This window comes from Myxocyprinus asiaticus, chromosome 24 (assembly GCF_019703515.2).
Source record: "Myxocyprinus asiaticus isolate MX2 ecotype Aquarium Trade chromosome 24, UBuf_Myxa_2, whole genome shotgun sequence".
NCBI lineage: Eukaryota > Metazoa > Chordata > Actinopteri > Cypriniformes > Catostomidae > Myxocyprinus > Myxocyprinus asiaticus.
This window is the reverse complement of record NC_059367.1, coordinates 29,934,105-29,948,780: the sequence shown is the minus strand read 5'-3', so window position 1 is coordinate 29,948,780 and position 14,676 is coordinate 29,934,105. Positions and strand designations below refer to the sequence as shown.

General features: G+C 38.7%; 1 protein-coding gene across 1 annotated transcript in view; it reads left to right on the top strand.

Moving 5' to 3' along the window:
* Positions 1-13,743: 13,743 nt before the first annotated feature.
* Positions 13,744-14,676, top strand: part of LOC127414779 (calsenilin-like) — a 144,429-nt gene continuing 143,496 nt past the window's right edge. The window contains exon 1 of the mRNA XM_051653073.1: positions 13,744-13,869. Coding sequence (XP_051509033.1) covers positions 13,864-13,869 — 6 coding nt within the window. The 5' untranslated portion in view covers positions 13,744-13,863. The remainder of the gene's footprint in view (positions 13,870-14,676) is intronic.

Sequence of the window (14,676 nt, the reverse complement as noted above, 5' to 3'; positions counted from 1 at the left end):
TATGCTATATGAATTCTAAAGCATTCTGGTAAATGAAATAAGTAAATTCCATGTGCTCCCTTTTAATTTGACCCAGTATTTGGTATTAAAGCAGCATAAAGTTGATTCTGGACTTAATTAATATAAAAATATATATCTTATAAAGCTATGTTCGTCTTGCGCTAAACATTCTGTCACCCTCACTTTTAAAATGATTGCTATGCCCCTGCAGACTAGACCACCATGGAAACACATGTTGGTTTGAACTACAATTTAAACTAAAATATATATATTTCCTATTTATGAGTATTTCTAACCTACAAGAGATTTGTATTGAATCAAACAGGCAAACATGCAGATGGACTGTCTTGAAGCAGACTGTCTGAAAAAACAAAGCGATAATGCATCTTGTACTTGTCAAGGTACATGTGTCATTTTTCAATGCAGCATGATTACTTTCTTTCTGTCAACATAGCTTGGCATGTAATCTATCATTTCGTTTCACACTTCATCAATGGGCCACTTTCAGTATGTTTTCGCCAGATTGTTCATTCTGTAGTACAGTGTGTATACTGTGGGACTTGAGGATGTTTGGCTCTAATCATTTCTTCACTTCTCCAGTTTCTCTCAAAGGAATCACATTTCATTTCAAAGTTCATGTGATTCAATGTGCCCAGATGTGGAATACCCAAGCATCTTGCATCCTCTTGATAGATACTAAGCCAGCTGGTCACAAGATCTCCTGGTTTCTTATGCCCATTGGCTTTTTTAATGCAACATGTTACATTTTAACATTAAATGTATTTAATCTGATTACATTTACTAAAATGAATAAAATGACATTACTTGGATCACAAATTTACAAAAAGACATTTGCAAGGTATTTAGATAAATGTTATGCTAACATGGAGTGTGAACTTAAAAAGACATTTGAGTGTTTAGAGTATGTCTCTACAATTGTAGTCAGTTGAACTAGTCATAATAAAAGCTTCCTTGGGATGACAGTCCACTGGATTAACAATGTGATTTTTAGCCATGAAAAATGTGCCATAGCCTGTAAAATAATTAAGGGAAGGCATACATATGATGTGATTGCAAGCGAAATAGAACAGGTGCATTCAGCATTTGGACTGTCAGATAAATTGTCACAGTGAAAGTTACAGACAACAGATCAAATTTCATTAAAGCCTTCAGAAAGTATAAACCTGCTGAAAATACAGAATCGGATTATGATAATGAATCCAATAATGATGAAGGGACATTCACAGATGTCGGCCAGGCTCTTTTCTCTGACTCAGAAGGACAATTTACCACTCACCTTATCTGTGCTTCCCACATGCTTAACGTGTTGTCACATATTGATGTAGATAAATGGCTAATGGCCATTGTACTCTAAAAACACACTGTATCAGAACTCAAAACTTTTTCCTCACCGCAAAAAGAGCATTTGTTGAAACCAAACTGCCAAAACAACTCGTTCTCTACTTCCTCCACATTGTGATGTCACACTGTGGTAGACATTTGCATCTGACCGTTTCCACAACAACACATCAACACCTACTTTAACTTATCACTTCCGTAGCCTGCCCAGCAACTGTGAGTGGTGAGATGGCAAGTAGAAAGAGTTGGTAAGTCAAGAGCAGAGAGCCAATAACAACAGTGGGCATTTACTGTCAGGTCTTAAAGGAGAAGCAGCACGAAAACTGAGCCTGTGTTTCTGACACAGGGTGAACCTCAAGGAAAATATTAATTGTAAAAAAATACCATATCATACAGGAAGTATCTGAAGATCTGAAGATACTTCACACATCTGAATATACTACAGTTTTCATTTTTAGGCATGTTTCAGATAAGAAAGTTAAGTTGCATTTTTAGAATGCACTGGATCTTTCTTTAGTCAAGGTGATGACTTGGTCATGTTGCTGTAATTTTGTTATTGTTTTCAGTTGATATTAAAGTAGGCCACTGAAAGAACTAATAGAGTTTCACGTTTGTATTTTTTGCAGGTTTGATGAATTTGACAAAGTAAGTAAAAGTAATGAGTAATCTGATTACTTTTCTATTACATAATCAGTAAAGTAATCTGATTACATCTTAAAGAAGTAATCTGTAGTGGTTTACTTTTTTGAGTAACTTGCCCAACACTGCTGATTCCTAACCAGCTGGTCATATTACAAGATTAACCTTGTCATTTGGTCAAGATGACGCTGTTTGTGTGTAGTTTAGTTAAAATATTAAAACAACATAAAAAAACGTTGCGTTGTTTGTTATGAGTAGGGTTGGGAACCGAGAACCGGTTCTTCTTCAGAACCGGGTCCAATTTTTACAAAAAACGATTATATCGTATATATATATATATATATATATATATATATATATATATATTTAACCACACTGGAGTGGGCTCGTAACCCCACAGGGGGTGGCACATCCTGAGCCTGATATGCCATCGTGATGGTGTCGATGACCCAGTGGGCGATCCTCTGTTTGGAGACAGCGCTTCCTTTCCGCTGTCCACCAAAGCAAACAAAGAGCTGCTCGGAGCTTCTAAGGCTCTGCGTGCGATCCAAATAGATGCATAAAGCTCCCACCAGACACAGCAATGCCAAGGCTGGGTCTGCCTCCTCCTGGGGCAGCGTTTGCAGGTTCACCACCTGATCCCTAAAAGGAGTCGTGGGAACCTTGGGCACATAGCCCGGTTGGGGACTCAGGATCAAGTAAGAGTAACCTGGAACGAACTCCAGGTGCCTCGGTCAGGGCATACCAGAGCGGGCAGTGGGAGGATTCCCGGGAAGCAAACAGGTCTAACTCGACTGAATCGACTCCAAATCAGCTGGACCACCTGAGGGTGGAGTCTCCACTCTCCCCTGAGGGTAATCTGATGTGACAGCACGTCCGCTGCGGTGTTGAGATCGCCCCAGGATGTGAGTGGCTCGTAGCGACTTGAGGCACTGCTGTCTCCAGAGGAGGAGACGGTGGGCGAGTTGTGACATGCACATTATTTAGCTTTAATCTTCTTCTTGCTCTTCTTTATGACCAAATTTAAAAGCCTTTGTGGTGTTGAAGTTAATGATATATATCGAGCTCAACAGTGACATTTTAAGTGCAAATAAATGTGTCACTTTAGTGCAGAAGAGTAAATGAATGACCAAAAATGTCTGCACACCTTAAGGCATTGTGTACCTTACCATTGTGTATATTTGTACATTTGAATGATTTTGATTAATTGCATTTTAACCAAAGTGTACTGTCTACAGGAAAGTGCCCTTGGATTTGAGTGACCTGCTCAATAGCAAGCATTTTGCCCCATTTGTCTGTTTATTTTGACGTGCATTTGCTTGTGTGTGCGTGACAGAGACAGAGGTTGATTAATTAGTGTAGAAGCTTTTGCTTACTTGACAAATTGTAATTACAATGTTCAAGTTTTAGAAGTCTGTGGACATTTCTAGCTTTGCTGGACTGAAGGTCATAGTTCTCATTTTATATAACATCAGAATATGGCACTGGCATATTAGACTAGCATGACGGAAATTACTGGGTTGTGACATTTTTGCATTATTCATGCACTTCAGTCAAAAAACAAAACAAAAACAAAAAAATGCTGTAAATTTGCTGCAGGTGATGGTTTCTGGTTTCATTTGTGAATAAATTGTGGGCATCATCAAAGTTAATGGTTTAAATGAATAGACCTTTTACCGTGAGTGAAATTATCGCTGTGGTAGGGATAATGACATTTTACAACTTACATTCAAGCAGCCTGGTATATTAATGGACAAAATACAAATGAATGAGAGGTCTGCCATATATATTTCTTCTGCAGGTGCTCTTTTTCATTGTTCCTTTGTCGTTGCATTTAACCATAAATATATAATCTAAGGAGTGTGTAGGATTGAAAATTAAAAAACAAATTCATTTCTGTGTTACAGCCCTTATTCCTTTGTGAAAACAGTCATCTTGCATTCAGAGAGTGCTGATAATGATCTATCAGCCTACTGGGTGTTTGTGTATTGGGACTCTTCAAATGGTAGCAACTTGAATACAGTTAAAGGTGGTCTGCTGATTGGTCAGTTTAAATGTAACAGGTCTGTTTGTGGTCACATGGTCAAGGAAAGGATAAAACAATTTTGTAACTTATACTCTGAGCTTTACGCCTCTTCCTCTCTTTTCTCTGGCTCTTCTCTGCTCTTGGGCGACAGAGTTAAAAGCCATCAGGTCTAGATCTAGCTCTCAATGGCATCTCTCTCTACCGTCTCTCACTCTTTCTATCCTCCATTCCCTTTCACTCAGGTGCTATGCATACTAGTTTCATATATGTATATATTTCATACATTTCTAATTTGTAACTATTATATCTAAATTGTAACCATCTACTGTAACATTGTAAGGCTAAACTGTTATTAAACATTTCCTTTTAATCCATGTCTAGTTTCTCTCACTGTGTAAACTATATACTTTTAAGTGCTCCATATTGCATTACTATAAGGTCATAGTAGAGTTCTAAACAACGCTCTCCCATATTATTAGCTATTTTAACTGCGCTTATTTCCATCACTGGTATAAGTAGCAGAAGGCTGTAATAGATAAGAAATGCAAAGTTTTATTTCAACTTGCTGTTAACATTTCTTCAGTCTCCTCGGCATTTCTACAGCTTGAACCACTGTAGTTTGAAAAACCCACCTTACAAGTGCAAAGCAGTGTTTTCCAAAACTGTACTACTAAATACAGCAGATGAACTTTAGTTATTTTTAGTTATCTCTGATTTATGCTTTTTCTCATATCACCAGTTCTCTGTGAGCAGTGTCATCTTGCAATATAATTAGCATGTCTAAGTGTCTAACTGCTGTTCCACCTGCAAACATGACCTGACTGCAATGTTTTTCTGGTTCTTTAGCAGAGAGTGCAAGTGAAATCACAGGGGGCTGAGAGTACATGTGATGTCCCGGAGGACAGAGAAAGAGAGAGAGCTGCGAGCGCATGCAAGGCTATGTTCACATTTGCAGCCACACACTTGTCTAAGTGTCCAGACACGCAATTAGTGGAGAAAGCACAAACTGATTCATTAAGTCATTAGGCAACTGCATGAAGGGATCTCTAGAAGACATTCCATTACGCTTTTTTCCCTTTCCTTACTGTAATATACGGGTGATTCCACTAGGTGGTAACAGATTACATGTAACCTGTATTACATAATCAGATTACAAAACATGCAATTAGATTAAATTACATTTTAAATGACTCTTAATCAGATTAAAGTAACTTTATTATGGATTAAATTATATTAATATTATTAATCAAGCAAAGGCAGTAACTTGTTAATAATTTTTTGTTCCCTTTTTCATTTCCTTTTTAAATTTTAAATCATCCTACAGATAATATTCGTTCAGTATGTCTTGATTTCTGAATTTAAGTCTGGAATTCCACACACAGATACTAACCAACAGCCATTAATACTATAATAATAAGTTGATTTTTTTAATTACATTTTTTTTTTGTTTTTTTTTTTTGTTTTTTAGTTAATTGCTTTTGTACATGAATGCTCTTTGCTTTTTAAAAAAAATTGTTTTTTTTTAATGTTAGTTCACAAATATTACTGGGCTTATCTGTTAACACACATAGATGCCCAAAATTGCTGGAGAAAGAACATTTTATGTTAGTCTTGGTATCATTGTACAGACACGTGCGAAAATTACTGGGATTACATGGTTTACCGGGATCAGTTACGTCATCATGAAGTACTGCAGCTTCTCGCATAAGCATGTTGCATGTTCACGCGAGAACTGATGGTTGTATCACCTACGTTTTAGTTCTCTCGTGAACATGCAACATGCTTACGTCATGCGAGAGACTGCGTGAACTCTGCCCTTTCATGAATGTGCAGTGGAGATCAACCAGAAGTGAACATTTACAGTGAAAAAGGACTTAATTACTGATCTGTTTCTCACCCAAAGTGATCAAATCGCTTCAGAATACAAAGATTTAACCACTGTAGTCTTATGGATTACTTTTATGCTGCCTTTATATGCTTTATGGTGCTTCAAAGTTCTGGCTACCATTTGCTTGAAATGTATGGACCTACTGAGATATTCTTAAAAAAATCTTTGTTTGTGTTCAGCAGCAGAAGAAATTCATTTACATCTGGGATGACATGAGGGTGAGTAAATGATGAGAGAATTTTCATTTTTAAATTAAATGAAACCCTTTTTAAAGCTGAAAATTTCCTCTACACAGCTTCCAGGGCAAGCTACTTAGAAAGATTTTGCTTTTGGTTTAGCAAACCAATAAAACACAAACTAAACATATCTGAGCTGTGAAAAGGTTAATTAACCCTATAAAGCCAGGTGTATCTGTCACGTATTCCCTGGTTTTTGTCTAGACTTTTATGTTGAAATTCTTGTTTAGTTCTCCATTCCTGTTTCCTGTGTTAGTTTTGTAGTCCTTTGTAGTTTTATTTTTTTATTGGTTCTACCTGATTGTTTCCCCAGGTGTTCCACGTTCCCTGATTGTTTCCCCAGGTGTTCCTTGTTTTCCCTTGTGTATTTAAGCCCTTGTTTCCCTTAGTTAGTTTGTCAGTCTTCACATGTATTGTCATGTTCTGTACCTGGTTCCCTGTGTTTTGTTTTCATTTTATTCTGAGTTACCTTGTTCATCTTTTGCTTACATTAAAAGCTGCATTTAGATCCTCCATCCTCGCCTGCCTCATTACAGAAAGACTGACCAAAAATGGGTCTAGCGGCTGTCAGAATTCTGCTCCTTAAACAAGGGGACCATCCAGTTGAGGATCACATCTGAGTTTTTAGAACTAGCGAATTTAGTGCACTATCCAGACCGCTCTCTGGTGGTTTTCGTCCGGTCTGAATAGTGCACTGAAGGAACTAATGCCTCCGGCTGATCCTCACTGGACACTCTACGAATATTTGGAGAAGGCTCTGGAACTTTGTGGTTCCCTTTACACAGTGGATTATTGCGGGAACCCCGGGCCAAAACCTGCATCTTCAGCTCCCTTGGTCCAAGCCTTCCACAGCCCCTTGGTCCAAGCCTTCCGCAACTCCTTGCTCCAAGGCCCCTGTCTCCAAGTTAAATGTTCTGCCACTGCTGTCAGTGCGTAGGGCCATGAAGACCCTATATCATAAATTGCCAGCACCAACGAGCCAGTGCCCACGCCTGCTACGGCCAACGAGCCCATACCTGCCGCGGCCAATTGAGCCAGAAGCCTTGTCCATCCCAGAGCCAGCGTTGCCAACTTCGGTCATACAGAGGAGAAGAACGGATTCTGTTCCCAAGTCTCTTCCCGTGTTCATGACCACAGAGGTCGTTCCCGAGTCTCTGCCAGTGTTCAAGACCACAGAGGTCGTTCCCGAGCCTCTGCCAGCGTTCACAACCACAGAGGTCGTTCCCGAGTCTCTTCCCATGTTCGTGACCACAGAGGTCACTTCAAAGTCATCCAGGACTCTTTGTCTCTAGTCTGTCATGGCTCTGCCTTCCGCAGCTCCGCCCGCTCCCCCAGAGACTATTCCTCCAGCGGCTCCCCCAGAGACTATTCCTCCAGCGGCTCCCCCAGAGACTATTCCTCCAGCGGCTCCCCCAGAGACTATTGCTCCAGCGGCTCCGCCCGCCCACTCCCCCAGAGACTATTGCTCCAGCGGCTCTGCCCGCCCACTCCCCCAGTGACTATTCTTCCAGCGGCTCTGCCCGCTCGTCTAGTGACTCTTACAGCGGCTCCGCCACCTGACCAAGTCCCTGTCCTGTGGCCGCCTCCCAGGCCTCCTGACCCTGTCTCAGCTCTGCGGCCACCTACCAGGACTCCTGACCTAGTCCCCACCTTGAGGTCATCTCCTGGCCGCCCGCCTGATCTGCTCTGGTCTCCTGGACGCCCGCCTGGTCTCCTTGGCCCTCACTCTCACTGGCTCTGCCTCGGTCTTCCGAGCCCCCAGCTCCACCTCAGCCCTCTAAACCTCTGGCTCCAGCTTGGTCCTCCGAGCCTGCAGTGTCGCCGTGGCTCTCCATCCCTCCAGCTCCGCTTTGGTCTCAAGCCTCCCTGACTTTCCCTTGTTCCTCTGCTCCCCTTGTGCCCCCCTGAACTAACTGTTTTCCCCCTTCCCCCACACCCCATGGACAATTGTGTGTGGGTTTTTTTTTTTTTTTTTAAATCTGGAATCTGCTCTTTAAAGGGGGGCTCTGTCATGTATTCCCTGGTTTTTGTCTAGACTTATGTTGAAATTCTTGTTTAGTTTCCAGTGTTAGTTTTGAAGTCCTTTTTGTAGTTTTATTTTTTGATTGGTTCTCCTGATTGTTTCCCCAGGTGTTCCTTGTTTTCCCCTGGTTAGTTTGTCAGTCTTCACATGTATTGTCATGTTCTGTACCTGGTTCCCTGTGATTTGTTCATTTTATTCTGAGTTACCTTGTTCATCCCTTTTTTTTTTTTCTTTTTTTTTTCTTTAAAAGCTGCATTTAGATCCTCCATCCTTGCCTGCCTTGTTACAGTATCAAATATGATACACAACATTTGACGACTGCTGTTTCAAGCTGACGAGCCAAACAAAATATGGTATTTAGGTTTTACATGTTTATGGCAGCATCTAGTGGTTATTTGTGGGGAAAAAAGTGGTTTTCAATGTTTATATCAATATATTTAAAATGGTGACAGACTTGCACAAAAAGGGACTCTTATGTTGGGATAAATTACAGCTTATTTTAATAAAGTAAACGTGACAGTAACGATTATATTGTTACTTACATTTTTAAAATAAGTATTTGCTGAATATAAGCAACTTGTGGTTGTGTGTTTTTTTTTTTTTTTTTTTTTTTTTTTTTTTTTTTTTAAAATAGTTTTATTGAAAACCCTACTTAATCCATGTATCAAATATGGTACAACAGGCTTCTGTGGTATATCCATTACATTCATGCCCACCACAAAAAAAAAAAAAAAAAAACTTCATATAGCTTTGTAAATTCTGACATACATTTGATAAGATGTATTTGAAGTGTGAACTAATATGTCTGTTTTTTGTTTTTTTTTCATATATGCAGCCTGCTCTGCCATTATAAAATTTATTTAACATTTTTATTTGTAAAGCGCTTTTCACAACACTTATCGTTTCAAAGCAGATTTATAGAAAATCATGTATTAACAGAAAATTAAACTAATATCTATAATGTCTTACAGTGGTCATTGTGTAGTGTGATTAAATATGTTTGTAAATTGTGTATAAAATAAATAATTTTATTTAGAACCTCAGTGAGCAAGCTGAAGGTGACTGTGGCAAGGAACACAAAACTCCATAAGATGTTGGTTAATGGAGATTAAATAACCTTGGGAGAAGCCAGGCTCACTGTGGGGGCCAGTTCCCCTCTGGCTAACCAGCATGAATATAATGCTGTCTTCATGTGCTATCGGAATTATCCTACTTCCCACTTAAGTGATAATTATGAGCATGTCATGTTCACGTGCTTTGTTGTCAGAAAAAACGTTCATTCATATATATTTCATGAGGAACTTTTATTTTGACACCATAAAAATATGACTCCGCTTTCTGACAATAATGACATTTTGGTCAAATACAAGCTATTTTTACAGTGTAAAAATGTAAAACATGCATCAAATAGTTGCTGATATACATAAATCAGTATATGACCAAAATGGCAAGCGCTAACAATGAGCTGTATTTAGAAAAATGAATAAAACTTGTCATTCACTACAGAAACTGTACTCTCCAACAGCATGTTGAAAGTTTAGGACTCCTCCCATCTCGGAAACTCGGGTATCAAAAATATCTTAGAGTTTCCCAGTTGTAATTACGACTTGAGGTGTCTTTCATGTGCAACTCCTGAGTGGGAAACTCGTATTTACGAAAATTCTGATAGCACATGAAGGCAGCATAATGCCAATATTCATTATTTATGTGCAGTGCAGGTCATGGTTTAAGATTAGTAAACAAAGAAAGTGTTAAGGGCCAGTGTTTATACAAAATTTTGAATGAACTGTAAGATTAATGACTTATGTCTTTCATCCTGGATTAACTGCAGAAGTTTACATAGATGCATTGCCCTTTGTTAGTTGGCCAATGAAGGCTTTTGTAGGCAAATAATTGAAAGTCTATGTATTCTATTTTAAGAGTGTAGTCCATATTTAGACCAAGGTGATGCAGGCAGAGATCAGTGAGGTCCATCGCAGTTCAACCAGCAGGTAATTTCGGTGATGTCTACCTTAAGTCCAAGGTTCAGGCAGTGGCATATGAAGTATCCCATGTTTTATGGTTGGAGTTGGCATCAGTTCATCCTCTGAAGTCCATCGTAATAGACTGAAGTGATGTCTGGCTGGCACCGTCTGCATTTAGTCGTCATCACTCAGAGACACATAGCAGTGGAGTCTGACACCAAGCAGGAATGGAGCTGGATCTGGCTGGCTCTGGTCACCTCGGTATATGAATCCCGAGATTGAGACAGGGAAACAAATAGAATAATATTAGTGTAGATGCAATTCAATTTGTTGCAGAGTTATAGATCATGATAAATGTTCCTGGTTCTGGCAGCCTAATTGCAGTGATGGGCAGTAGTTTCCTCTCAAATAGCAAAGCTCTTAGCTTAACTACATTTCTGAGTAGCAAGACGGTAGCTTCAGTAGCTTTTCAGTAGCGAAGCTATATTTTTGACAAGGTAGTGGCGTAGCGTTGACAAAATCTATACCGCTATCATGCCTTGTACCCAGTGTTTACTATTGCCAGTTTTGAATCAGAACTAAAGATTTCCAATCACAAATGAATCACTCATTTGAGACGGTTCTTTATAATAAATTGGTCACACGTGATAGGAAAGCGGTCTAAATCGGTTTGCGATACAATCTGAATGACTCAGAAAGCTTGCACTTGTGCTGCTGAATCATTTGGCATGCTTTCTCACTTGCCGGTAAGCTCATGGAATATTTTATAACACGGCAAATAAAGATAGCGCTGATTGCAGTGGATCTACAATCAATCAATGGAAACCAAACCTGCACATACATCCTATCATTTGCCAGTAATGAAGAAGGTCTTTATTAAGTTCAATACGTGTGCAGCTTGTGAATGACTTCTGCGGGTAAATACATTTTCCAACCAAAAGTGTATCAAAACACTTATTAGCCTACATGAAATCACTTAAAAAAGTGCCATAACATTACCATGTTTTTTGGACATATATTATTACCTGGGAGCACCATGTTAATAAAATGGTGTATGAATGTGGTAATATAGTGAAGTGCCATGGTATTTTATTAATTACCTTGAAGCACCATGTAAATACAATAGTATATGAATATGGTAATCATATATCAAATTACCATGGTAGTAACATGGTATTCTTTGAAGTACTTTGAAGCACCATGCAAATACAGAATGGTGCATAAATAGTTGTATATCATAGTACCACAGTATTACCATCAGATGCCATCAAAAATCACATGTTATTGCCAGATGTGCACACACACACACACACACACACACACACACACACATACAAGGAATTTGGCCTCTTATCAAAAGCTTCCAGTACATACAGAAATACAACAGCTAGACACAGAATTACAGGATAAAATGAATAGTATACTGTGTGTATTCAGTTTTTATTCAGAAATGTGAAATTACGTTTAAATGGGTATGGGTTTGTAGAGGTAGTAGTATAAATATTAAAAATAAAATGTAAAAATAGTGATTTTACATGTTGAACATATGAGTTTGCATAAGTACCATGTCTAAATATGAGTTTACATGTTTGTTTGTTTTTACGCGCACATACGTATTGCACCTATTGTATACTTGTATACTGTGTTGCACTAAACTGTAATATATTGTACCATGGCTTTGATAAACATCATGTGAATATGTATTTTAGGTGCTTTGTCTATGACAGTATGCTCTGTGCATCTGCGGTGGAAAAAAGAATGAAGTAGCTTAAATGTAACAAGCTACTTTTGGTGTGTAGCTTGTAGTGTAACTTGCTACTTTTTCTGAAGTGTAGCTTTTAGTTTAGCTTAACTAATTTTTCTATTGAGTAGTTGGTAGCTTAGCTGGCTAAATTTTTTGAGTAGCTTGCCCAACACTGCCTAATTGTTAATGGATAAATTAGGTGCATGCCTGGCTAAATAGATGTGTCTTTAGTCTAGACGTAAACTGAGTGAGTGTGTCTGTGTCCCGAACAGTGTTAGGGAGACTATTCCATAGTTTAGGGGCCAAATAGGAAAAGGATCTACCTCCTTTTGTGGATTTTGATATTCTAGGTACTATTAACAGGCCAGAATTTTACGATCTTAATGAACCTGATGGAATATAGCGTGGTAGAAGGTTACTTAAGTACTGCGGAGCTAGACCATTCAAAGCTTTGTATGTAGTTAATAAAATGTATACGAAATTTAACAGGTAGCCAATGTAACGATGATAAAATGGGGCTAATATGATCATATTTCTTGGTTCTAGTCAGCACTCTGGCAAGTTTATTTACTGAACTTGTAGGACATCCTCCCAGTAATGCATTACAATAATCTAGTCTTGAGGTCATGAATGCATGAATTCGTTTTTCGGCATCAGCAACAGAGAGCATGTGTCGTAACTTAGCAATATTTCTGAGATGGAAGAATGCTGTTCTACAAACATTGGAAATGTGATTTTCAATGGACAGATTGGTATCTAATATAACACCTATTTCTTCGCTGTAGAAGACAATATAACAGTACATCCATCGAGAGTCAAATTATATTTTAGCTGCTTATTTTTAGAAGTTTTTGATCCAATAATTAGTACCTCTGTTTTGTTTGAATTGAGTAGAAGGACATTTCTGGCCAACCAATCTTTGATTTCATTGATACACTCTGCTAATTTGGAGAATTGTAAAATTTTGTCTGGTTTCAAAGAAATATAAAGTTGGGTATCATTGGTATAACAGTGGAAACTTATTCCACAATTCCTGATCATATCTCCCAGGGGAAGCATGTATAAGGAGAAAAGCAGAGGCCCTAAAACTGATCCCTGTGGCACTCCATACTTTTGTTAGATTTGACAATTCCTCGTTTACACAGACAAAGTGGTAGCAGTCTGTTAAATAGGACCTATACCATGTTAATGCATGTCCACAAATGCCAACATAATTCTCAAGCCTATTCAAGAGGATGTCATGATCTATCATGTCGAAGGCAGCACTAAGATCTAAAAGCACTAGAAGTGAAATGCAGCCGTGAACAGATGATTTGAGCAAGTCATTTGTAACTCTTATAAGTGCAGTCTCTGTACTGTGATGGGGCCTAAATCCTGACTGAAATTGTTCATATATTCCATTTCTCTGTAGAAATGAACATAGTTGAGAGGACACTACATTTTCTAGTATTTTCAACATAAACAGGAGATTTGAAATCGGTCTATAATTAGTCAATTTTCAAGGATCAAGCTGTAGCTTCTTAATAAGCGGTTTGATAATTGCCATTTTAAAGTTTCTTGGGACATGTCCTAAGGATAGCGAGGATTTTTTTATTTTTAGAGAGGGTGAAATACCAGCCCATTTTTAGAGGTCGTGTTATTGACACTTAATGGGTTTCGAAGGCTCGATTTGCATCCAAATCTACTGCTGACGGTTCTTTCTTAATCTGCCAAGGTAATAAATGTCACCAAAAGGATAAAACCACAGACATATTTCACCTAAGCGCTCTCTCTCTCTCTCTCTCTCTCTCTCTCTCTCTCTCTCTCTCTCTCTCTCTCTCTCTCTCTCTCTCTCTTTCACACACAGGAGAGGAGAGAGAGGATCTGAGCACTGGGCATTCCCTCGCATTCCACTTGACATCTGCGCGGTGAAACCTGGTGCTCCTTGTGAGTGGACAAAATACATTTCTCCTCAGCGCTTGGGGAGGATTCATCACGAGACACAATGCAGGTGAGTAATCGATCATATCACCTTTATTGTTAACGACTGTCTTTTTCTAAATAAAAAAAATAAACGCTGTGACATCAAGAATCATAACAAACGTTTGCATTTAAAACGATAGGCTAAAAATAAACTCACAACGCTATACCAAATCTGCTGGCATGTTTTATCACTGTTATCATTATTACTGTTTTCTATATCATCATTCGCACGGGACTGTACAGTATAAGAGACTGAGTTGTGATGAAGTTACATAATTTCAGTCGAACTGTAGCTCGCGCTGATGCGCGCGAGTCCTCGGTGAGGGAAAGGTCGTCGTGTCACTCCGCGTAAGATATTTCTTAATGTGTCATTTGTGTTATATATATTATTATGTATAATATACAGTATACTGTATACAGTTTGGGCAGTGATGACTGACTCCCTCCACTTAAAGACCTCCACGTATGAATAGTGATGTTTCGCGCTCTTTTAAGCCCCTGCAATTTAGTCTGCTGTAATACTCGTGGGCAAAACATATGACTAGGTCGAATTAGGGCGCGTAAATTTAGAGAGCATACACGCTCGAGCCTGAAGATAAGAGGCTTATTCCCAAATGGTATGTATTTTCCCGGGTTTTTTCTTGTTTTCATCTCCTCTTTTTTTTTTTTTTTTTTTTTTTTTTTTTTTTTGGTAACCATATTGAACTTTCTATGCCAAATGAGTCAATTTGTACAGATTTTGTACCTCAGAGCTTTGGGCTTCATGTATTGGCTGATATGATGAATGAGTGGTTTCAAGTGTGTTAGCTAATGAATTTTGAACCTTGTGCTGTGA